The sequence below is a fragment of the Rhinolophus sinicus genome, chromosome 17 (genome assembly GCF_057876585.1).
Source record: "Rhinolophus sinicus isolate RSI-liver-muscle chromosome 17, RSI-T2T, whole genome shotgun sequence".
Classification (NCBI taxonomy): Eukaryota; Metazoa; Chordata; class Mammalia; order Chiroptera; family Rhinolophidae; genus Rhinolophus; species Rhinolophus sinicus.
The window spans coordinates 166,219,709-166,243,646 of NC_142517.1; the positions used below are offsets into that span (position 1 = coordinate 166,219,709).

General features: G+C 34.3%; 1 protein-coding gene across 1 annotated transcript in view; it reads right to left on the bottom strand.

Moving 5' to 3' along the window:
- The window catches only part of TTN (titin), a 271,515-nt gene that overhangs the window by 150,587 nt on the left and 96,990 nt on the right, over window positions 1–23,938 (bottom strand). Inside the window, exons 93-124 of the mRNA XM_088794519.1 lie at window positions 23,657–23,935; window positions 23,289–23,567; window positions 22,371–22,658; window positions 21,935–22,222; window positions 20,975–21,265; window positions 18,951–19,238; window positions 17,983–18,075; window positions 17,577–17,862; window positions 16,578–16,761; window positions 16,280–16,369; window positions 15,916–16,183; window positions 15,542–15,802; window positions 13,706–13,915; window positions 13,462–13,539; window positions 13,336–13,362; window positions 12,886–12,945; window positions 12,474–12,557; window positions 10,789–10,863; window positions 9,786–9,839; window positions 8,497–8,901; window positions 7,975–8,037; window positions 7,491–7,568; window positions 7,246–7,323; window positions 6,576–6,662; window positions 6,257–6,337; window positions 4,739–4,822; window positions 2,598–2,681; window positions 2,259–2,339; window positions 2,034–2,114; window positions 1,780–1,863; window positions 1,416–1,517; window positions 880–996 (exon numbers count right to left, since the gene is read on the bottom strand). Of these exons, the coding sequence (XP_088650645.1) occupies window positions 880–996; window positions 1,416–1,517; window positions 1,780–1,863; window positions 2,034–2,114; window positions 2,259–2,339; window positions 2,598–2,681; window positions 4,739–4,822; window positions 6,257–6,337; window positions 6,576–6,662; window positions 7,246–7,323; window positions 7,491–7,568; window positions 7,975–8,037; window positions 8,497–8,901; window positions 9,786–9,839; window positions 10,789–10,863; window positions 12,474–12,557; window positions 12,886–12,945; window positions 13,336–13,362; window positions 13,462–13,539; window positions 13,706–13,915; window positions 15,542–15,802; window positions 15,916–16,183; window positions 16,280–16,369; window positions 16,578–16,761; window positions 17,577–17,862; window positions 17,983–18,075; window positions 18,951–19,238; window positions 20,975–21,265; window positions 21,935–22,222; window positions 22,371–22,658; window positions 23,289–23,567; window positions 23,657–23,935 (4,908 nt within the window). The remainder of the gene's footprint in view (window positions 1–879; window positions 997–1,415; window positions 1,518–1,779; window positions 1,864–2,033; window positions 2,115–2,258; window positions 2,340–2,597; window positions 2,682–4,738; window positions 4,823–6,256; window positions 6,338–6,575; window positions 6,663–7,245; window positions 7,324–7,490; window positions 7,569–7,974; window positions 8,038–8,496; window positions 8,902–9,785; window positions 9,840–10,788; window positions 10,864–12,473; window positions 12,558–12,885; window positions 12,946–13,335; window positions 13,363–13,461; window positions 13,540–13,705; window positions 13,916–15,541; window positions 15,803–15,915; window positions 16,184–16,279; window positions 16,370–16,577; window positions 16,762–17,576; window positions 17,863–17,982; window positions 18,076–18,950; window positions 19,239–20,974; window positions 21,266–21,934; window positions 22,223–22,370; window positions 22,659–23,288; window positions 23,568–23,656; window positions 23,936–23,938) is intronic.

Below are 23,938 nucleotides of genomic sequence, written 5' to 3' on the forward strand. Positions count from 1 at the left end.
TCTGTTCATCTTTTCATTGAGAAGAAAGTTAATTTGTTAAAGAACTTACTGATTTCTTTTTAAAGCACAGATATTAGAACTTCTTTAGGAAAGTTCTTCCAGGTATATAACTTTAGCCAGAATGATGTACTTTAGCAGTAAACATAGTGGTATCTAAATTCATTGAAAAGGTATCCCAACACTGAAATAAAGCTCATTGTTAAAGCCTTAACACGTTGCGTACGGATCACGAGAATCTTCACGAGGGATTTAAACCCCGCCGTACGCAACGTGTTAAGAAACTATAAAGAACTCACATTACAGGTATGGGGACATACCTGAATAATAAGTTAATCTAATCAAATATGTTACACACTTGTTTTCTTCATATATGAAATATAGGAAAGCCCTATGTGTTCAGTGCTTTACTCTCAAACATGGCCTTGACTTCTGAACTGTAATAAGGCAATATAATTTCTTGTTCATTTTAAAACTGTGAGTCAGGACACATTAGTGAGTTGTGCTATCAACACTGCTTTATGTTACCCCTTTTTTAGACATTAGACTACCAAGGTGAAGATTATGCCGATCCACCATGCTGAAACCAAGATCTAATGAAAGGATAAATGTATATGGAGATACATGTGCCATTAGTTATCTATACATATTGAGCCATTTTTTCCCCCATATAGCCAAGTAAGAGGGAATGAACAAGAAATACATTGGATGTTTACTCTAAGTAATGCTCCTGAATCTCGAATTTTGATCAAAAGATACATCTAATGAGGCCAGGAGATGTTCACTGAATTTGTATCACTTTTCATTAATTGATAAACTAACTGTGAAAGAAAATATCTCATCAAGACTCCAGATTATCTCTAGCTTATCTGAATTGTTTACCTTCATATTCTGTAACCTCCACTTCTTCCTCCTCCTCCTCTCTTTCTTCTTCTCTATGAACTGAAATGGACACTCTTTCCTCTTCTTCTGTATAACTCCATTCCTCCTCCGCAGATACTTTAAAAAATAAGGTTTAATTTACATTCAGCCTCCTGAAATTCTGATACTAGCCATGTGTTTTCTATAGATGGATAATGGTTCTTCTATCTGCTTAGGGTGTGGCTTCACAGTACTTCTTCATTACAAGAAGGAAAGAGCTGATTTAAGATGAGGGGACATTCTAGCCCAAGACCGAAAAGAATATTCAGATTATGTCCAGGTATGGCCACTTTCACCATGATCCCATTTTCAGACCCTATTCCCTTTCTTAGACTGATTCAGGACCAATGCAGACACAAAAGACAGTCTCAGAAGGCTACAACAAGTAGACATGGATAAGGACAACTTCTACAGTAAACAACCACATCAGGAAAGAAGAAGAAGACTTTGAGGACACATGAGCAAACTCATCTCTCCCCTCACTTTGGATTATATACCTTCATGCTGTGTGACCTCCATTCTTTGAGGAACTGCAACAGATAGTTTTTCTCCAGCAACAAATCTTTTCTCTTCTACAACAGTTTTCTTAGAAACTTCAGCTTTAAAAAAAAGCATCAAAGTTGACGTTTAAGAGTCAAGAATCTTAACAATTCTCTCCCAAGAGTTTGGGGAAGAGTTTTTACAATACAACACTTTCACTAGCAAAATGGGAAAACAAGTTACAAGACATCGCACGAGTATATACACACAAAAATTCTATCAGAGGAGAGACACAGGATCAGTACAAAAAGACAGTAAGTAGGACAAAACAAAAATTCACAGGCCGAAAGAGTTCTGTCAGAAACTTGAGACAAATCGTACCTCGGGGAGGAGGAGCTTTCTTAGAGACAAGAACTGGTAATGGGACTTTCTCCTCTGGGACAGGTTTCTTAGGCAGCGATGGCACTTTAAAAACATTATGCTCTTTTAGAACTTCAATGTTATCTCATCAAAGGCCAACACATAACACAGATATATACCCACAATGCACGCATATCACAAAACTAACAAAATCATCATTTGCCTCAGAACATAATATTCTAAAGATTGTTCTTGGAAAGATGGAGAGACAATACCTTTAGGTGGTGGAACTTCCTCCTCTTTCCGAGGAATAGGTCTTTTTTCTTCAGGAACTTTCTTCTTTGGTATTTCTGGCACTTAAAGGATAGTATTTGATTTTAAAATTCTCAGAAAGGCAAATAAATGAGCAACATGGCAATGGCAGGCTCATTAAAGAAGACATGCAATTAAAGAAGCTTGAAGGAAAGACAAGGTTATTTCATGGAGAAAGAATTAAGTACCTGCTGGTGGTGGAGATTCCTCTCTTTGAGTAACAATAGTTATTTTTTCTTCTGTGACAATCCTCTTCTGTACTTCAGGAACTTGAAAAGACATTAATTTTTAGAATTGACTTTATATTTTCCAAAGTAGCTAATGTACAGTAATTTTTTAAGAAAGCAGGCAGGCGGACACACACTTTTGTTGAATTCCTGCTCACACCATAAAACATTCATTTTTGAATTAAACTAACTAAATTAACGGATAATTGAACACAAAAATGGTTTGTACTCAAATCGTATAACAGGCCGGTTTTTGTCTTTTTTTTAAAATTATATTTTTTACTAAGTCAGTCACTGTACCTTTAGCTGGTGGAACTTCCTTTTTCTTTGCAACAGGAACAGGGATCTTTTCTTCAGGGACAGGTTTCTTTGGCACCTCTGGGACTTAAAGTTTTTAAAACAGAATGTTAGTTCAGATATATATCACTTTTATGAATGAACACAGGCACATACAGAAATCTTTAATCAGTTAATTAATGTTGTGATAGATTTTCTATGCTTTGGCAAAATAATGAATAAAATTAAACTATAGTGTTATAAAGGTCACAATGTGATAAATGTCCCAAGTGACGTTACAGAGGCATTTAGGCAAATTAAAAATAAGTTCAATACACTGAAGAATGTGAACAGAATACATTCTTTCTTTAGATATTGGTAAGTGTTTCATAAAAACCAATTAGTCAGCAATTATACAACCAAAATGGAATGTGGATATCGTATATAGAAAAATCTCTTTATGCTGTGTATTGAGAAGTGGAATCACAATGGGTTTAATTGATCTAAGACTATCTTAGACCACGAATAAGAAGTCTTTAGAATATTTTGTGTCTATGTTACCATTTTTTTCATTTCTTTTCTGATTTTTTTTTTTGGTGCCCTTATAGTATATACAAAATTCAAGAAACACTATTATTCTAGAGTTGGCTTCTCAATCTGATACCCGTGTGTCAATGATTTGGGGGAGTTCTGTGTGCAAAATTTTGTGGGTATGTGCATATGTCCTTTTCTCTAAGAGGCTTCATAGTTTTCAACAGGGTCTCTGACCCAACAAATGTTTACAATGGGTATAATTTATTTATTCTAAATGTTGATGTTAATGTTAATTGGCAGGTGTATTTTAATAGCAAACATTATTGGCAATAATTATTCCAATTTTAAGTAGGATATTAGCAGTTTTTGTAACTCCTGCATCTTTACACTTGCATTTGTGACACCTTGATGTAATTATATAGATATACACTATGTGTGTGTATGTTGTGTTATATATACATGGAATGTTTATACATATTTATGTCACTATGTGTATTTATTTATTTAGACACTGACATGCCTCTGTATCTTGTTTAGGAGTGAACAAGTGGCTTTGGTATTACTATTGATTTTACTAATAGGGCCTTTCCATTATAAACTTCATTTTCAAATATTCATTATATTTTAAAGATTAGATAATAAGAAATCACTCTTTAAAAATCATTTGATTAAGAATAATATCTAGAATATTGAAAGAGCCAAAAGTTTGAGTGAGAAGCAGATTCGATTTAGAAAGAAAATGCAGACATTAGTAAGTCAGGTAACAGGGAACACTACTTAAAATGTATGATTTCAGTACGCCTGGTTTCTTCTAAATTGGATGATGTTGAATTCTTGCTGAATCTCTCTATAACTGACCAGATGTGTGCAGTTTCTAGCTTCATTGTCTCCATAAAGTGGTGTCTTTTATCACCAAAAACAAACAAACAAACAAACAAACAAACAAACCCCTACCAAATTCGGATAACCAAAGCGAGGGATTAGCACATTTGAATGCAAACATATCGATATGAAAGGTCCCCTGACTAGCTAATTAGATAATTGCAACATTTATGGCAAATATTGATGTTCAATTAATGTCTCAAGAAACACGGTGAAAGTAAGTGTCAAAAATCGATGTTTCCAACTCTTCAAAACTCGGCATCATTGACTCCCAGAAGAGTGGCAATTACTAGCAGCACTGTGTACATTTTTATCTAGTTAACATTCTGTTCTGCCAAAAACTCTCCAGTTGTCAGTCTTTGCACCTTGTCAAAACTCATGAATAGTGTTTTTTTATTAAGAAAAAGTCACAGATAGAAGGAGTAAAAGAATTTATCTGAAACATGCCTGTAGCAAATGAGTTTCACAAATATTTCTTCTTTAAGAGAGGGAAGATATTAAAAATTTAAGACAACAATCTGACATAATTACTTCTTTTAAAAACAGTTTTTGGTGGTACCTTTGGAATGTTCAGTATTATAAATAATCTATGTCAAGAGTACGGCCACTGAAACTGACAAACAAATGAAAAGCACAAGCGGCAAATAAAAGACAAAATAGAAAGACAGTTTAGTACATACATATGAAGACCATACGAGCAAAGGCCTGGCATTTGGGGCAAAGGGTAATACATAATCAGTCTGGTGTACCTTTTGGGGGAGCGGCAGGTTCCTTCTTGGGTACAGGAATAGGCTTTTTCTCCTCTGGCACAGGTTTCTTGGGAACTTCAGGAACTAAAGATACCATTGTTGAAACAATGTTGAGAATTCTAGTCTCCTACTGAGACATTTAAGATTACATAAAAACATAAATCCTCAGTAAGAGTGTAAGAATTTAGGAAGTAATTGAATATGCCCTACTTGTGATGGAAATGTATGCCAAATATATCAATACCATAGAGACATTACACACATTACATGAAGTGGACAAAGACCCAATTAGCACGGTCTCGAGTCTATAAATGTTACTGATGCTTGTATAACACACATTATCACAGATTAATGAGATCAATATACACAGAGTTAATTATATTGCAGATGGTATTTTGTTAATACACAGATCTCACAGAAAAAGATATAAGAAGACAGACACTAAGAAATTTTTTCAAAAATGTAATTCATGAACAGGAACCATTTCTTCTGGGACTATTTTCTTAGGTGGTGCGGACACTTTAAAAATAAATGCGCTGCTTTTGAGAAATTGTGACCACAAGGTATATAGTCTTGCCAGACTTAGAATTAAAATAAAGAGTAGACAGTTCTGTCTTATATCAACTGAATGCAAGAAAATTATGTGTTAGGAACAAGCGTAAAGAAAAATGGACAAATGGCTAACTAGAAAACTTCGTGACTTATTCACCTTTAAATATAGGTGCCTCCACTTTCCTAGGAAGAAGTCGGGGCACCGTTTCCTCAGAGGTACTAGTTCCTGTTCCTCAGATACCATTTTTAGAAACTTAGTTTTTATAAAACAGCTGCATTAGAACAGCTGCATTAGATTATCTTAAATATTTTTAGTAGTATCCTAAATGTTCAACGATTTGACTGGGGTTGGTGGGGGTGGCGGAGGGGAGTTGGGGGGTGGGGATGGTGGTGTTAAATACTCCCACCTTGGCTATTAACCATGACTTCATTGTCACAGAGTTGGGAAGAGGTGAACAGTAGCACACTATTATCTAGTCTTTCCACACAGATTCAATGAATGTAAACAACCTCAGAAGTATAGATAATAGTAAAGGGCAGTAAAATAGGAAGTAATGAGTGTTGAGTATTTATTATCATAGTTTTAAATATAATTTCTTTAATTGTGAGTTTATATAATTTAACTCTGAATCATGGAAGTGTTAAACACTGGGGAGCAAAATTTCTGAGAATTTAACCATCAGTTCTGGTGAGTTGGTGTGAGCTGGCACCAGGACACTGTATTTCTATTTCCAAAGATAGCTGGTTACTAGATTGTAAGCTCTCTGAAGCAGTAAAGAACCTCCAGTAATTTTCATTCCTCTTTCCTGTACCCTCCATGATGTCCCCTATGATGTCCTTTGTACATAGTGGCTATAGTATAGGTCTGCTGATTATGTGGCTAAACCTATTATTTAATATTATCATATTCAGATATTTACTATGGAACTTTTAAAAGATTTTAAACTTAGAATGAATCATTAATACCTTTAGGTGGAGGTTCAGTCTTTTTGGAAACAGCAACATGAATTTTCTCTTCGGTAACAGTTTTCTTTTGTACCTCAGGGACTTGAAAAAATGTACAATTTTAATTATAGGCATGCCATACTGTGAATGGTAATTGTGATTTACAAAGAATATTGAAATATAAATTAAAACAGATACAAATATGAAATGAAAAGATGACAAAGAATTACAAGGAGACAGAGATGCCTCCATAATCACAAATTAGATAAGAAGAAGAGGGATAAAAAAATCCATCGAAAGCCCTTCTATTTGAGCCCCTAAATGCAAATTTGTTTTATACCTGTGACTGACACTTCCTCCTCTGTGTGAGAAGCAAAGAACATCTTTTCTTCTGAAATAACCGTCTTCTTTGTATGCACAGCTGGTACTTTAAAGAGAGTATTTCACATTAGCATTTATTTTTCTAGGACAAGACATCAGATTAAATGCATAAATCATACATTATAGTTAAGTCTTTAGAGTGAGTGGGTTAATATGATAGCCTGAGAACAAATTCAGTGTTTACAAGAAAACAATTCATGTTTTGATTTATAAGGACAAACACCCATGCAGACTTTATCAAACATGGGAATCAAATAGACACAACTTCTTCACATGTAATGTGGTGCTTTTCCAAATCTGTTAGGGTCTATTCATATAAATGAGAGGATGGGAAATATTCTACGCAATGGAATGCATTGCATGGTAAAGTTAGAAGATTACTCATTAAACATAGAGCCTTCCTTAAATTAAAAAAAATGTAATTTTAAAGCAAAACTAGAGACAAAGCTATAGAATGTTATTATTTATTTAAATTATACATACGTGTAACTCAACATGAAATGTATATTATATATGAATGTCTTAATTTTGGTGGTCCAGATTTGTGAATTATTTAGTAATACATGTACTCATACCCATATACATTAAAAAGGGTTTAAAACTTGTAGTTGAAAGACAAAGATGTATACCTTTCACTTCAACAACTTCTTCCTGCACTGGAGTCCGAGAAGGTTTTTGTGGAACAATCTTCTTGGAAACTTCAGGTACTTAAAAAATATGTACAAATATATTTGTATTGTGAAGAATACTGCTTTGCACAAAGCTTTAAAATATCTTAGTTTAGATGACTTACATAAATAACTAACATGTGAATATATATTAGTAAACAGATCATTTGTGTACATGGTACTAGAAATGTTTCAAATGATAATACCTTTGGTGACTTGAACTCTTTCTTCCTCCATTCTTCGAGAAGTCTTTTCGATTTTTTCAACTACTGGCTTCTTTACAACTGCAAGTATTTTAAAGAAATTGCAGCAGTTTTAGAATTTCTATTAAAATAGTCTCTCTCTATATATATTTGTATACATACATACATATATATGTATATATATGTGTGTAATTATTTTTAGAGAGAGACAAGTTTGGTGCTCTGAAGTGTAAGTACAAGTTTCTGTACTTCAAGTATTTTGGTTATATTTTATTTTATATTTACCGTAACAATCTTTTTATCATCTTTCAAATTTTTGCATTAAATGAATTACATAAATATTCTTAGAAAGAATTCATTAACACAGTAAAGCTTAGAGAAGAAGTTGTGCCTATTGGATTGAACTGGTGATTTATTCATCTTTGCCAAACAAGCCATGATAATGATGTTGATGTTCTCATCTACTTAAATCATTCCAATTACATACCTTTAGGAGGTGGTGCTTTTTTCTCTTCAGGTACCTTTGCTGGAATTTTTCTCTCATGTGATTCTTTAGTGAAAACACAGGAATAAAAAAGGATGCTTAAATAGGTAAGTTCTAATAGGTTGCATACATTGCAAATGAAATAAGTTAAGAATAATGTATAACTGTGTACAGTATTATATTTGGGATCTTTATTGCTAACGTGATTCTTCATGCTGGATTTAGAAGCAGGATCAAGCAGAGATGCAGCAAGGCAGTGAAAGTAAAACTTGAATTCTGCTTTAGAAAATAGTTCTTGGAATTTAGTCTTAGTCATAGCACTAGGTGATTCAATTTATAATGTCAAAGCATGAAAGTAACTGAAGAAAACGACTCTTTTAAAGATTGCTTCTAAAGATTTCTATCTTAAAAAATGGAAATGTTGTTTTCTCTGCATCCATTGCAAATCAGGTTAATAACATGGAAAACATAATGAACTGAGTAAAAATGAGGAAAAGAGGAAAAGGATCACCCAATTAATCATACCTTCATAAACCTCTTTTTGAACTTGAATTACTTCTTTTTCTCTGTAAGTTTCCTCCCACTCTTCCTCCCCTTCATCATAACCTTCTTCCCTTTCATAGTATTCTTGCCCTTCTTCAAAATCTTCCTCCCATTCCTCGTGAACTTCCCTTTTAGCTTCTACTTGGGTCTCCTCATAGTCTTCATCTGGTTCTTCATAATAAGGTTCTTCAAATGGCTCTGTGTATGGTTCTACTTCCAGTTCATCATAAGGTTCTTCCAAAGGTTCTATGTAAACTTTCTTCTCCTCGTAGACGGCTTCCTTTTTCTCATACACAGCTTCTTTTTGTTGCTGAACCTCTTTCTTTCTAGTTATGGTCGTTATTTTCACTTCTTCAGCCTTGGAGGATACATCAATAATTTCAGGAGCTAAAATAAATAAATCAATGGTAATATTAGAAAATTAATTATACCCATACAATTACTTTATTAAATGAAAAGCAAGTATTAGATCAGTATTATATTGATAATTTATGTTTTGTTTGTGTAGGTTTCATTTAAATTATGTTAACTATTGAACACTATCAGGACTATAATGATACACTGTTAATTTGGGGATTTTTCCAGTGTGCACAAAATGGCATTCAGTAAATATTATCAAATGACACGTGTTCCATTGTTTTATGGGGGCTCCAGTTTACAAAACTCTTAGTTTGTTCACATGAAATATTTTAATATTTAATCATTTTATGGAATTTATATTTAACATTGTTGCAGTTAGCTTCCACTTAAATTTCTAACTATTCTTTCAAAAACATTCCTCATTTTAAAGCTACATTTTTGACGATCAAATATGACGTTAGCCAGTTAATAAAGATAACATTTAAAATTATATAACCAAATCAATTAATTGCTTTTGTACAATTTAAAAAAATCTTTAAGGCTAACATTACATATAGGATCCTGAACATTTGTTAGCTACAATTGAAACAAGAATTGTAGCTAACAAATGTTCAGGATCCTATAGGTAATGTATACGATCCTCTTTAGCCCTCCCCTCTTTAGCCCTCACCACTTATGTCCCTGTGTCTATTGCACTCAGGCTGCATAAACATCTTCCTGGGTTTCCTTTGCTGGGATTGGTGCAGTAAGAAGTAGGCATCATTTCTAATGCTAGTGTTAATACATTGGAGGAGACTCTACAACTTTACAAGAAGCTGGAAGCCTCATATGTAAAAATAAGAATACATAGCTGAGATGCAAATCTCAGAAGTAAATAGAATAAAAATATTTAATAATTTGCTTTTATTTACCTTTTGCTGGAATTAAGGCAGTAGGAGGTGGGGGCTTCTTGACAACCTCTGGGGCTTAAAAAATATAAAATACATATGAATTTTTAGATTATGCATTTTTCAAACCTGTAACTGTTACTAATATACCAAATGCTTTCATAATTTCCAAATTTAGCTCATCAGAAATGTTATGCAATTAATGAAAATGCAGGAAATCTAAAGTTTTATTCTAGATTAGGTTGATTTAAAATAATTTAACACAAAACGAGAAGACTCGGTATGTCTAATGCTAAAAAATAAGGCATGTTTATTTTTTTCAATGATTAACTGTAAATTTAGGAACTATCCACGCTTTTTGAGCTTCATTTTATTCCATAACATTTCACAAATGACCACGGAGAAGCAAGTCTCATGAATGGTGACCCGTGCTCCTGGATTCTTCTTCTTTTAGGAGGTTGCTGTACTTAATCTTAGTCAGACGGGTAAATAAACTTACCCACATGGGCAAATAAATTTGCCTATTTGCTTAAATTTAGTTTCCCTATCTTCTTCCTAAAAACATTCCAAGATATAATAAAAATTCAAGTAATTAAAGTGATCTTCCTTCGAATTGCTTTATTTTTTTTCCCTGCACATACTGCCATCTATTCAGGGGAGCCAAGAAGGATGCTGAGTTGGGCTGCAGCAGCCGCCTGAAATGAGCATCAGCCTTTTTATTGCTGTGGCTTGATCAGGACCATCTATTGGACTAGAGGGCAGTGCCTTCTTTAAATCACCATCCAGACATAACAAGAATTATCTGGTGTTGCCATTGGGTGCCATGGACAAACACAGGTACTGGAGAACAGGGCAGAGAAAGACAAAGTGAGGACTGAGTCAAGGAACAGTGAGGGTAAGTGAAGGAATAGGTACCATGTTGTGAACTCAAACTCTTATCCTCCTGCACCTTCCAGTACTTGGGATTTAAAATTTTTAATCAAAAGAAAAGCAGAAAGGCCGAGTTTTGATTCATTAATTACAATACCTTTAGGTGGTGGTGCCTCTTCTTTGGGCTTTGTGACAACTTTTTTGGTATCTTTCTTCACAGCTTTTTTGGTCACTAAAAAATATGATGTCAGATGTAAATAACCAAAATGTTTTTAGGAAACGAGGAGGTTTCTTGAGATACATTTTCACATGTTTTGATGGTAACGATAGACTCTGCACATTATTGCAAGATACCTGTTTCAGAAAGATCTTGGACTAGAGTGCAAAAAAATAAAATTTGGAGGGAGATGGACTATGTAGGGTGATCTTACACCTTCACTGATTTTATGCCTGTTTAGAGTTAAAATTTTCCAAAACATCGAGAAAGAACCTAAATGATATCATAAATAGGAAAAGTACACATTTTCATTTTTGTTTCACTTAGGTAAGAACACTTTAAATTTGTCAGGAAGAACAATAATAATATGTGAATTAGTAAAACTAAAGTTCTGTTTGTAAAATATTGTGGAAGTTTTCCTTTGTTGTTACTGATATTATTTTACAGCTTGATCATGGCCCTAATCATAACTTGATTATGGCTGCTAGTATTCATGAATAAATAACACTGTTTTTAATATTCAAAATATGACTCAATGTCTCAATTTCCCAGTGGGTACTCAAACATAGCCATTTGACAGTAACACTCAAAGAACAAATCCTTCATTCAGATAAGTGATTATTTGTGACAATAAACATAAATGGAAATCTTATTTATGATTTTTTATTTTTGTTCCTCTCTGCTATCAGAAGTAGATGAAATATATTGAACTATGTTCACATAAATTATAAAAATGCTTTTCTTTGTTATTGAGATTGTATTATTCACAAAACTGAAAGTTTTTTTTTTTTTTAACTGAATTTCTCCTGAGGCTGGCTGAAAAATAGCTCAAGCTTTTGACACCAATTGTAGTAAATATGACGGGACTAGCACATTAGACCCTGAAAACTACTCTAGCAGTAGTGGCTTGGCTATGGGAACATGGGACTTTGACATGTAGAATTTTTTCCCGATGCTGCTGGAAGAACTCTTACAGCAATTCTGAACTCCCCAGAACTCTAGAAAGCCCCAAGCAGTCTGTTGACTGATCTAGTCCAGCAGTTTTGGGGGACTACTATTACAATTTATCTATTGAAATATTTGAGTGGGGCAAGTCCCTGACACACTCAAAAGCTCCTTATTGGTGAGCTCATTCCTTAATTTAAAAAAAAAAAATCAAATGTACCAACGATATTTTAAATCATGTTTGTAGCAAAATAGTAAATTTAAAGAGTATTTAACATTGTAATTGAGAAAACAACACAAACTATAATTTGCAACTTGACTAAACTAATATGGTTTATTTCCATAGGTTTCACTAGAAATCGTTTGCACTATTTTATTGTTATGTGCAGTAGAAAAACATAATACACGAAATAAGTTTGCATTAATGTTTAAGTTATTCTATTAAAATAAAATATTTTAATGTTAAGCATCGTATTTGGTCTTTCTGATGATTTTCGGACTTTAGGCACATGTTTTATACGCCATTACCTAGTTAATACTTAAGAGCACGTAATTTACATTTTGAAAGACAATTCAACCTGCTGACCACTAGAGGGCCAACGTGTTGCATTAAACAACATTTCCAGGTCTGCAACAGGTAAATTCTGTATTTTGACGTTTATGTATATAACATATAATACCTTCAATACGTTTTGCTGGTGGTTTCTTTTCCTCAGGTGATGGGAGCAACACAGGGATAGGAGGAACAACCTTAGGAGGGATTTCTGAAAAAAACACACACACACACACACACAAAACAGATGCCATCATCAGTTATGTGGTTTGGTTTCCCATTTTGTGTGAAGCTAACAAAGTCTCATGAATGTCTTTCAGTATTTCAAAGGTGTTATAGTACCAATCATCAATCAGAGAAAATAAAAATAGCACATATTTATAATTGTCACTACTCTTTTGCTTTGATTTTTAATTACACAGTGAAGAATACAACATGAAAGGATCTGTTCTGGCTCTCTGCTATAGTTCAGCATTGAGAATTTCCTTGTGATAGAATATTGTTGTTCCAAGCCCAGGTGTTTTGATGCTGGATCTTACCTTCTGGCGGTACTGCTCTGATAGGCATGGTAGGGATTGGAACTCTGGAGTCAGGAATATCTGAAAAGGGGCATTTAATGATAAGCATGGAGGGATTGAAAACAGGTATTTATTAGACAACTTAGATGTGCTTGATTGGCAGTCATTTCCAAGAGCAGAATTTAACATATAGACACAAAGCACATAGGCAAGTTTCACATGCAATCACACAGGTAAATTTAATCCCTGTGAAAATTTTTGTTCCATGGTCACACCATTTGGAATGATCTTAGATAGCAATTGAATGAGACCTTATTATCTCTAATTTCCCACACTCACAAAGCCTAACATTTGTATTATTATTCCTGAGAATAATTTTACTGAAAAATTGAGATAATATTTTTAGACATTTTAGTTTGGCTTCTATCTACAAAATTGCACAAGGATTGATTTTTTTTTTTTTTAACTTACCAGGAGGCTTCATCTCAAATTTGATTTCTGCAAAGGAAAAAAAAATAACATTTTTGAATTTAGAATTGTCTTGGCAGGCTATTTTGTTTCAGGCTGCAGTGTGGTTTTAATGTGGGGTTTTCTGACCTTTAGTTGTTAAGTACAGCTCTGCTGTGCTTCTAGCTTCACCTCTTGGCTCCAGTCGAGCAATTACTGAATAGACACCTAAGGAAAATAATCATCCAACATTTGTTTTCTGCTATGTTTGTAAATAACACTTCTCTATTTAAATATAATATGTATTTTTGTATATGTCTCTTTCCTTAAAAAGTATTCTATTTAGAATTACTAGGGTAGAAATATATGAAACAGACACTGTTAACTAAATTACCTTCGTCATCTGGCGTCACGTTGTGAATGGTCATATAATGACAGCGACCATCATTCCTAAAGTTGTATTTCTGGCTCTCAGTCAGTTCTGTTGGTCCTTTGTACCATGTTACAATGGCATCATCAAAGGACACTTCACACTCGAAGGTGGCAGACTGATGCTCGCTCACCACAATGTTCTGTATGCGTTTGGTAAACTGAATTGGTTCAGCTGTTTAAGTACAAAGAGAATTCAAAGTTAGACTATACAGGAAAGAATGTCACTGTACTTTCCCCTCAGATATTTAGTCTCCATCTTTTTATCCAATTGGAAAATAGCAGAAAAATGCTGAAAATATAAAACAAGAAGAAAATGCACTTCTTTGCACCAGTAACAAAAAATTGTCCCAATACTTAAATGTGTCCCTATAGGATCAATGTAGAAAAGCATAAAGAAGTCCCTGAAAGTCCTTAAAATATTTATATGAAGGCAATAGCCCTGGTGTTTCTAACCCATAAGTCAAATTAAACTTTGAAAATGTTAGTGAAATGGGAGGTTCAAAATAAAGGGAATATAAATTTAATTTTACTCTATAAATTATTCCCCTTTGAAATTCTTTCTTTCCTCTGTAAAATAATTTTGATATTCAGGATCTAGAATTATTTATTATTTGACCTGTATAACTTTTCCCGTGCAGTTATTTCTAACTCAATAGGAAATCTGCACTTCTACATTTCAGAAGATTCATTTCCAAGAGTTCTGAAACCTGCTTTGTAAGCACCTGTGGGCATGCACGAAGGAGTTTACCCAATGAGTGTGATAGGGGTGTTTAGTAGGAGAATGGGGCTGGAGGGGAGGTGCTCCTGCAAACATTTATCAGGAAGTGCAGAATTCAATGTATGATAGTTTCCTGAACAATTAGATGTCATCTGTACACTGGTGAGCTTTTATTTTTTGGAAGGATCATATGAAAAGATGCGTTATTTAAAAAATGATAAGTGGTTTCAACTGGATCCGTCAAATTGAAAACTATTTAAAATTTTTGAACTTTAAAATATAACTAGGCATTGGTATCCATTGTAAAGCAAATCAGAGAAGTTGAATGCTTTTATACATAAGAAGTCATATAGTTATATTTCAACAACTACAAATGGGCACTGAAAACTGGAAGTAGATACTATTATTATAGCCTAAATGTTGCTTAATACAGTCCAAGGGTGACTTCAGATAGTTCAAGCAATCAAAGAACTAGGAAATCAATATTTTTGCTCCTAAGTCTTAAGATTTCACTTTGTTTCAGAGATTCAGAAGGTTGGTATAGGATGCTTATATAAAATAATTATTTTTGAAAACTAGCTGCTAATCACACATCGCGTATATTGTTAATTTTATTTTTAAAGTTTCATACAGATAGAGTCAAATTAATTCCTATACAGAATATCAGCTCCTAGCTAAGATCTTCTAGATATATAACCGTGATACCTAATCCTTTCCAAGGTTTCTTTCTAGGAATCAGAATCATGGATGTGAGAATTGTGGAATTTGTAGAATTGTAAAGAATTATTGAATTTTGGAAGAATATGGAATTTAACAGAAATAATTGTTAGAAAGTCATGTCTTAGATTGAAATCTGCTTCTGGTCAGAAAGAACTGTGCAAAATAATAGGCATTTATGTGAACATTTCCCTTTTGATTTTGTATGAATTTTAAGATGTGAGCGAATGCTATGAATGTATGTTGGGAAGTGAGAACACACAAGAACTCTGCGGTATGTTTGATGGCAGAGTTGCAGGGGTCCTTCCCACCCTTCGCCACTGACCTATGCTGTAAGATTTCCAGGCACAGTCTTTCACCCACCTTCAATCCGGAGCTCTGCTGAAGTCTCAAGGTCTTCGTATTTGCAAGTGTATTGCCCTTGGTCTTCTGCTCGAACATCTGCAATGGTCAATTTATGGACTTTGTGTTCCACTTCTGTTTTATGTCTACCTTGGGGTTTAAGGATTCTGCCATTTCTGAACCATTCAGATTTTACATTGGGCACAGAAAACTGGCATGTCATGGTGCAAGTCTGGCCTTCTTTCAAAGTAACGTCCTGTAGATGCCTCTCCCAAGCAGGCTCTGTTAGAATGACGCAATACACATTTTGTTCAACATCACACGCAGGTATGCTCAACAGTAAGTTAATTTCACAAGGTTTTTGTTTTATTTAATATCAAACTCTTTTTACTTACCGATTACAGTTAATTTAGCACTAGCAATGTGTGGGCCACACACCAATCTGTAATTTCCCTGATCTTTAAGTTGACAATTTTTGACTCTGAGTGTATGTCGATCGCCATCAATGCTTATTTCAAATTTATCACTGGGTTCCAATTTTATAGTCCCTTTGTACCATGAAAGCTTGATTTCTGGATAATTAATCTTAATGTCAATTTCAAACACAGCATCATTATCTTTCAAAACGGTCTGATTTTCAATATCCTTGATCAGAGTGACAGGCTATGAGAATAAAGAATTAAAATGCATTAGTCACTCCTTCCATTATAATTCCCAATAATAATTTGTTCACTTGATTATCAGCATATTTTATTTTACCTCTGTCTGTGACAGCCTTTGTTGAATAAATGATACAAGTTCTTCAAATTCCTTTTCTTCCTTCTCTGACTTCTCTATTTCTTCAATTTCCTAAGGAGAAAAAAAAAGGATGATCATTACATGTGAAATAAAATTTGAATTAGAGGATGCATGATTATATTCAGCTTCCATTTTTGATGCTGCTGATGTTATATTAAATAATCTCATACAACTATAGGGTTCTGTAAATTCAAAGGGCATGTGTTAGATGTTTCAAATGGGAATTTTTAAAGATGATGCTATATACAAAAGATCATACCAATCTATGTGTCTCTTCTTCTTGACTTTGCTTTAGCAGTTCAAATGCTTGAAGAAGACCGCGGAAGTCGGTGATTCCGTACATGCGGGCGTATTTTTCATATTCCTTAGGATCAACATTTTTGAGAAGTTCTAGTATATCAATTTCCTCTTCTTCCCCAGAGCCTCTCTTTAAGGCTGGAGTTCTAAATGAAATAAGGAATAAACATAAATCACCTATCTTCTACTTATTTTGAATTATCTACCATCATTCAAAGATTATAAATGTCATTACATTTTTTTTCCTCACAAAGGAATAACTCTGTGTCCTTTAGTCAAGAAATATTAACTTTACCATGTTAACTGTGAAACAATAAAAAAAGTGTGGGTTTGGAGATGGAGTGGATTAAGATTGGACCATTGTTACTAAGTACAGAAATTTGATAGTTTGAGAAAGGAAAGGATAGCAGAAACATTTATGTAAACTTTGCAACTGAAGAGCCTAATGAAAGAATTACAAGGAAAAATAATAACAGCAATAGAAAACATTTTAAAAAGGGATAAATATCATATAGCATGGGAAAAATGTGTGGAAATTAAATCTTGATTAATTTAATAATCCAATAATTATGTTGTAACAAATGGTATTGAAATCATTGGTAATTATTAAGAATGGTTAAAATAGTTAATCTACAAAATGATTCAGAGCATGAGAAATAATGCACAGTAACAAAAATCTTATACCTAGATACCCACAGTTTTCTATACAGGCCATTTCCTTTGTTTAAAATTTTAATAAAAATTCACCTTATTCTCAAAACTTTCTCATGATTATTCAGAAATTGATCTTAATGAGCCACTAACTTCCACCCAAATATTGTGTATTTGTTTAACTGTTTCTATTAAAACGTCTGTGTGCTTATGTTTCACAATCTGAATCTTGGAGGGGATGGTTCATGCCTCTTGACAAGAGATCTCTTTTGTGAGTGGAAAATTATGGGTTTTTTTTTATTGAACTTACTTTTTCAGCATTGCTCTAAGATCGCCTTCAATTTTCTCTTGTTTCTTCCTTTCGTCTACCTGTAGGTTAACATTACTTTCAATTTCACCATGTTTATTAAATGCGACACATCGGTATAATCCAGAATCGGTTTTCGTGGTGTCTCTAATCTCCAGTTTTGCTTCGTCGCCCGTCTGGTGGATAAGAATGCGACCTCCTTGGTTCAGTTGTCTCCATTTCCCTTTTGTCCATTTAACATTGGGGATTGGATCACCGCCAACTTTTGCAATGAATATTGCAGTGGTTTCTAAGGAATAATGAGAACAAATAAATAAGAAACTTAATTTTCTAAAATCAGTTCTTCCAAATTAAATCACTAGCAAAATGTACAAGATAGATGAAGGTATATTTTTCATGGAGTACTTACTTTCTACTACCTTGATACTCTGAGGTTCTGATACGAAGAAAAGTTTCCCATCTATAGCTGCTTTCTTAGGTGCTGGGACGGCAGCTGGTTTGTCTAAAAAACACATTCACATGTTCTATTGTCATAATTACCTTAAGACTGTAATAAATAATTTTCTTTGTAAAATAAGTTTTAGGAGTTTGGCATAGGCACAAATATCATACATTCTGGGACTAACTGGATATGAGAGTGGATTACAGGAGATAAAGCAGTTTCATCATACACATTTATAACTAGTTGTAGCTATCACATGCAGGCTGCACTAGAATCATATTAGTAGTACCGTGTTTCCCCGAAAATAAGACGTAGCCGGACAATCAGCTCTAATGCGTCTTTTGGAGCAAAAATTAATATAAGACCCGGTCTTATTTTACTATAATATAAGACTGGGTCTTACATAATATAATATAATATAATGTAATATAATATAATGCAATGCAATGCAATGCAATGCAATGCAATGCAATGCAATGCAATACAATACCGGGTCTTATATTAATTTTTGCTCCAAAAGATGCATTAGAGCTAATTGTCCAGCTAGGTCTTATTTTCGGGGAACAGGGTATCAAATTTTATATTTCTAGACTTGGCTTTATTATACAGATGTCCACCAGGGCCATGACATCAGGTTACCTTATGTCATATTACTACAGCATCATTTGGAACCTCACTTAATTACAATATCTTGTATACGGTGAAAAAGGTTCAAGAACTATAAGGGTAAACTTGGGGTAATTTCAGACAATTTGTATGGAAATTATTTCCATTGAATTATCTAATACTTCAGTTATAATAAGGAGGTTATCAATTGCAAATGAACAATAACTGATGTTTCTAAAACTAATTCCATCCTTATTTAAATTGCAATAAATGAATAAATGTGAGCTGTCATTGGCTTAATCTGAATAATGCTTTTAAGGTGTGTGTACCTTTAACGGTCACTTTTGATTTGGAAGTGTCACTTCCGGCCACATTTGAAGCTTTGCACACATAATCCCCTGAATCTGCTTTAGTCACGTCCTTCAGTTCCAGCACAGCAGTTCCATTAGCAAAGCTGAAGACACATCTGTCTGAAGGCTTTATTTCCCTGCCAGTCTTCAACCACTGGATCCTGATTGGCTCCGAACCCTGGACGTGGCCGCTGAGCTGCACGAATTCTCCTTCACTCACTGTTACTGGAGTAAGGTGCTGATCAAACACAGGTGGCTTCTTAGGTTCTGGAATTTAAAAGGCATTTTTAAACATAAAATCAAAAGGAACATAAAAACAAATAAGTATTAAATGCCAGAAAAGAAAACAAGTTTGCCTCTAACCGGTAACACTAGTTGCTATAGCAGAACTGAATCACAGTGCCTGGTTGATGCCTCTCTGAAGTCAATAGTTACATTTGTTGGATTTTTAAGAAAAGATAAATGTTTAAACAGATGCCATGCTGCCCATATCACCCAGGTATCTGTGTGCTCATTAAGCACTGCAAACATTGCACTGGCAGTTACTATAACTCCTGTGCACACCATTGATTCTTTCAAACCTGGGTACAGCTGCATTTTTGCTGAACTCTGAAATCTAAGGGCTTATTGGGGAGTTCTGCTCATCAAGAGCAGCAATTCTTGCTGCCCTCTGGGGACGAAAGCCAACAGTTGAATAATCTGTGAGCCCACATCTTTCTCTGATGTTCATCTTTAACTATTAAATGCAGCTACCAATCCTTTCCCAAAGGACTTAGGAATTGAAGCTCAGAATGCAGCTGAGACGCTCAGAATGCAATTGCAAATGCAAACCAATGAAGAATACACAAGTAACATGACAGGAAGTCCATGCACAGGTCAGTTTTATGTAATGATTTTATTTAGCAGTTCTGAGACCTGTATATAAGAAGTATAAGGCAATATTCATGATCGTGAAGATTACAATTTCTGAAGTCTACTTTTTTTTTTTTTTAACTCTACAGATAAACAGCCTCAGGAGTCTACAGAAAGTTTTATGTACTCAATGGAAAAAGCATCAGGAATGTAAATCATGAATATAAGCCACTGCCAAGCACATGTTTTTCATTTTACTAATCATGTTTTAAAACTAAATGTCCTTAAATCCAACTGAGTGATGAAATGTGAATTTTAAGACAACTCAAGGATATTAGTCTATTAGTGATATTAACCTATTATCTGTGCACCCTGAAATGATCAACTATATTTATCAGCATGAGTAATAAATTTCAAGCTGCTTTAGGAGGTAAGTTTGTAAAATGATTTTGACCAATCTGCATCATAATTATCTGGATAAAGCCATTATGGTCAGAGGATCAGACAGAGAAGATGTCCTTAAAAAATATAGTCTATTCCTTTGCCTCAAGCTATGACTATATATTTAAATACATCTTCCATAATGATATGCAACATTATTCTGTACATCTTTTTTCCTTTTTAAGCAAGTTTATTCTGTTATCTGAGATTAATATTCATTTATAGGCTAAAAGCTTTGGCAATATATGCCAAACAATTATCATTTAGAAATATACTTAGAAAAGGAAATGTTCCAGAATGTGTTATAACATATAATAAACAAAGCTAATGCAATATTCAATGATGAAAATCTAAGAATATATCAAGATATATGTACTTCATAAAAATTTATATGTTACACACGAATTTCAAAGCAAACTTAGATTTCTAACTGCCTGAGAGAATTTGGGGATGTGATTTACCAGATAAGATTTTCGCTCCATGTATCATTGGACACCAACTTTGCTGGGCCATGTAATTAAATTACAAATAATACATATTTTCAGTAAACATATATAGAATTATGTCAAGCCAGTTAGGTAACGTACATTTATAACTTACTTGGTCAACAGAGTTGACAAAGAAACACACATGTCAGAAGAAATGCACAAGGTTATCTCACAGGCAGTGAAGAAAACCACGACAGCCTGGGGGCTGTGAAGATAACTCACCTTTGATGACAACTGAAGATGTACACAGAGCAGAGCCTGCATCATTCAACAATTTGCAGGTGTACAAACCAGCATCGCCCGTGCCTGCCTTCTTGACTTGAAGCAGCAGGGCGTTGTTCTTGAATGTGATTTCACAGTTAGAAGTTGGATGTATCTCTATGTTATTCTTGTACCAAGAAACTGTTATAGGCTGAGAACCAGCAACACGGCCCTCAAGTTTGAAAGAATTCCCTTCTGTTTCTTCTACTGTCTCTGAGGGTTTTTTAGTGAAACTTGGTGGGATTAGTCGCTCTGTAAGAATTACAAAGATATATAAAGTGGAATCCAGAAGCAGGTTATTAATAAGAGGTTTTTCAAGAAAGAGGTATTTTACTTGTTGTTAAAAGTCAACGCTTTTATGGGGTATAGAAGAGGGAAAAGGGGATCAAATATATGGTGATGGAAGGAGAACTGACTCTGGGTGGTGAACACACAATGTGATAATATAGGTGATGTATTATAGAAATGTACACTTGAAACCTATGTAATTTTACTACACATTGTCACCTCAATTAGTTTCATTAAAAAAACAGTCAATGCTGATCATATCAGTATCAGTGTATGTTCCTAAACATTTCAGCCTCCTTTCAAACCTTATTCAAAACTGTTCTCTTATTTATGGATTGGATGATAAGAATTAGACTATTTACAGAACCAGATAGTTGTAAAAATAATAATAATAACAATAATAGAAGAGGGTGATAGTCTTAGAGTTACATATAAAATTTTAGAGAAATACAATTTTAAAAAAGATCATGTGTTCTCTAGAGAAACTTATTTCCCCTTATATTTGTATGCCATTTGTTTAAAAATGTTGTCCTAAATTTCATCTGTCCTAATAAAAACTGCACCCTTAGTACAGAATATAAGATAATATAAGATGACTACATTTTGTTGGACCACATGCAAAATAAATGATACCTTTTATATTAAGTTGAGCTGTGCAGGAGTCCTTTCCCACTTCATTCACAGCAGAGCAGGTATATTGCCCAGAATCTCCCTTGGCTACTTTTAGAATTGTCAGATGGGCAGTGTTTTCCAGATAACTAATCTGGTAGTTGCCGCCACTTCGTATCTCTCGGTTGTCTTTGGCCCAGGTGACCTTTATTGGTTGTGTGCCCGTAACGTGGCACTCAAAGTCTGCACTTTCTCCCACCACAGCATCCACAGGGGCAACATGGATGTCAAAGAAGGGTGGGTTCTTCCCCTCTGAAAGGAAAGCGAGAAGACAAGATTTCAGACACCTTAACTGGACCATCCCAGTTTACAGAAATCATGATGTTTTCTCCCTAATTTCATATTTCATCATAAAAAAATGTAATTACAGAAGTAGAAAGAAGTTTAAGAATCCACAAACCTGTGAGAATGAGTCTGGCACTAGAAGAAGCAGACCCTACTGGATTTGTAGCTGTGCAAGAATACTGGCCTGCCAGGCTCTGATTGGTTTTAAAAATATTGAGAGTGGCTACATTATCTAAAAACGATGTTTGTACATTTGGGCCATCTTTCAGTGGCTTGCCATCTTTAAACCAAGAGACTGAGATAGGTTCTGATCCATTTATGGCACATTCAAAAATAACTGGCAGTCCAACGGTTTCTTGAATATCTCTCAATTGTCGAGAAAATGATGGTGGAAGTTTTTGCTCTGTAGAAACAGAATTAAATTAATGAGAACAGAATTAAATTAATTAAAATATTTCTGTAGAAACATTTTACATTTACTGAATAGTCTTCTCACAATTATTGTTATATAGGTAATGGTGTTTCTATAAAAATATCAGGAGGTATTGACATCTTTTGAATTAACTTGGGCAGAAAGAAAAACATGTAAACTTTTGGAGCAAATGTTGCACTCTGAGGCCAACCTAATGCACAGTAGGTGCAAAGATATAAAGCCAATAGAGAAACTGATCAGCTGAAGATACACCTCCTGGTATGTAGCAGATTCTCCTATTTTTTAAAGACTGCCTTCTAGCAATTTGAGTGAGATGCTCATGGGGTGGAATTTTAAAAATATGGTCACTCATTTTTCTTGAAGATTTAATTATAGAGACAAAAAATCACATGATCCTTCCAACTGATTGATTTAGTCATCTTATCTTTCTCTCTCTGTTAAGGCAAGAGAAAAAGCTAAGCCACTAATCGTAGATGGAATTACTTAAGCAGAAAATCTTGCATTTGGAAAGATTTTCCTAAGAAGAAGGCCCTTGGCAGAAATTTTAAATCTTGTTCAACAGAAATACAAATTCATTCACTTTTGAAATATTGCAATCACCTTGAACAGTAAGGAAAGTTGATGAAGAAACTTCTCCCACACTGTTTTCAGCTCTGCAGATATATTCTCCACTGTCATTACTGTTAACCTGGTTGAAAACCAGTGTAGCAACATTGTTCCTAAAATGCATTTTGTAGGTGGTAGTGGGTCTCAATTTTGTGTCTCCTTTATACCACGACACTCCAATTTCAGGGGTCCCAGCAAGCTGGCATTGTAAAGAGGCAGAATCTCCAACAGTCACCTTAACAGGCTCCAACTGCTTGACAAAATATGGTGGTTCTGCAGGAAAGAGAGATCATCAGTCACGAAGGAGACAGGCCACAATGATTATTTGTGTGTAAAGATAGGAATGTACAGTCGTAACAAACCTAGTATCAGTATCTGTGCTGAACAGGAATCTTTTCCGGAAGCATTTTCTATGTAACAGTTGTATTGTCCTGCATCCTCTACTGCAGTACTTGGAATTTCCAGGATTGAAGATTTGTCAGTTGTGGTTACATTACACCTCTGAGAAGGAGTTATGTTTACACCGTTTTTCTTCCATGTGACTGAAATGGGAGGCGTGCCAGTGTATGTGCCCTCTAGGATCAGGGGTTTTCCTTTCTCTATGCTGTAATCATTGAGCCTCTTCACAAATTTAGCTGGGGCTA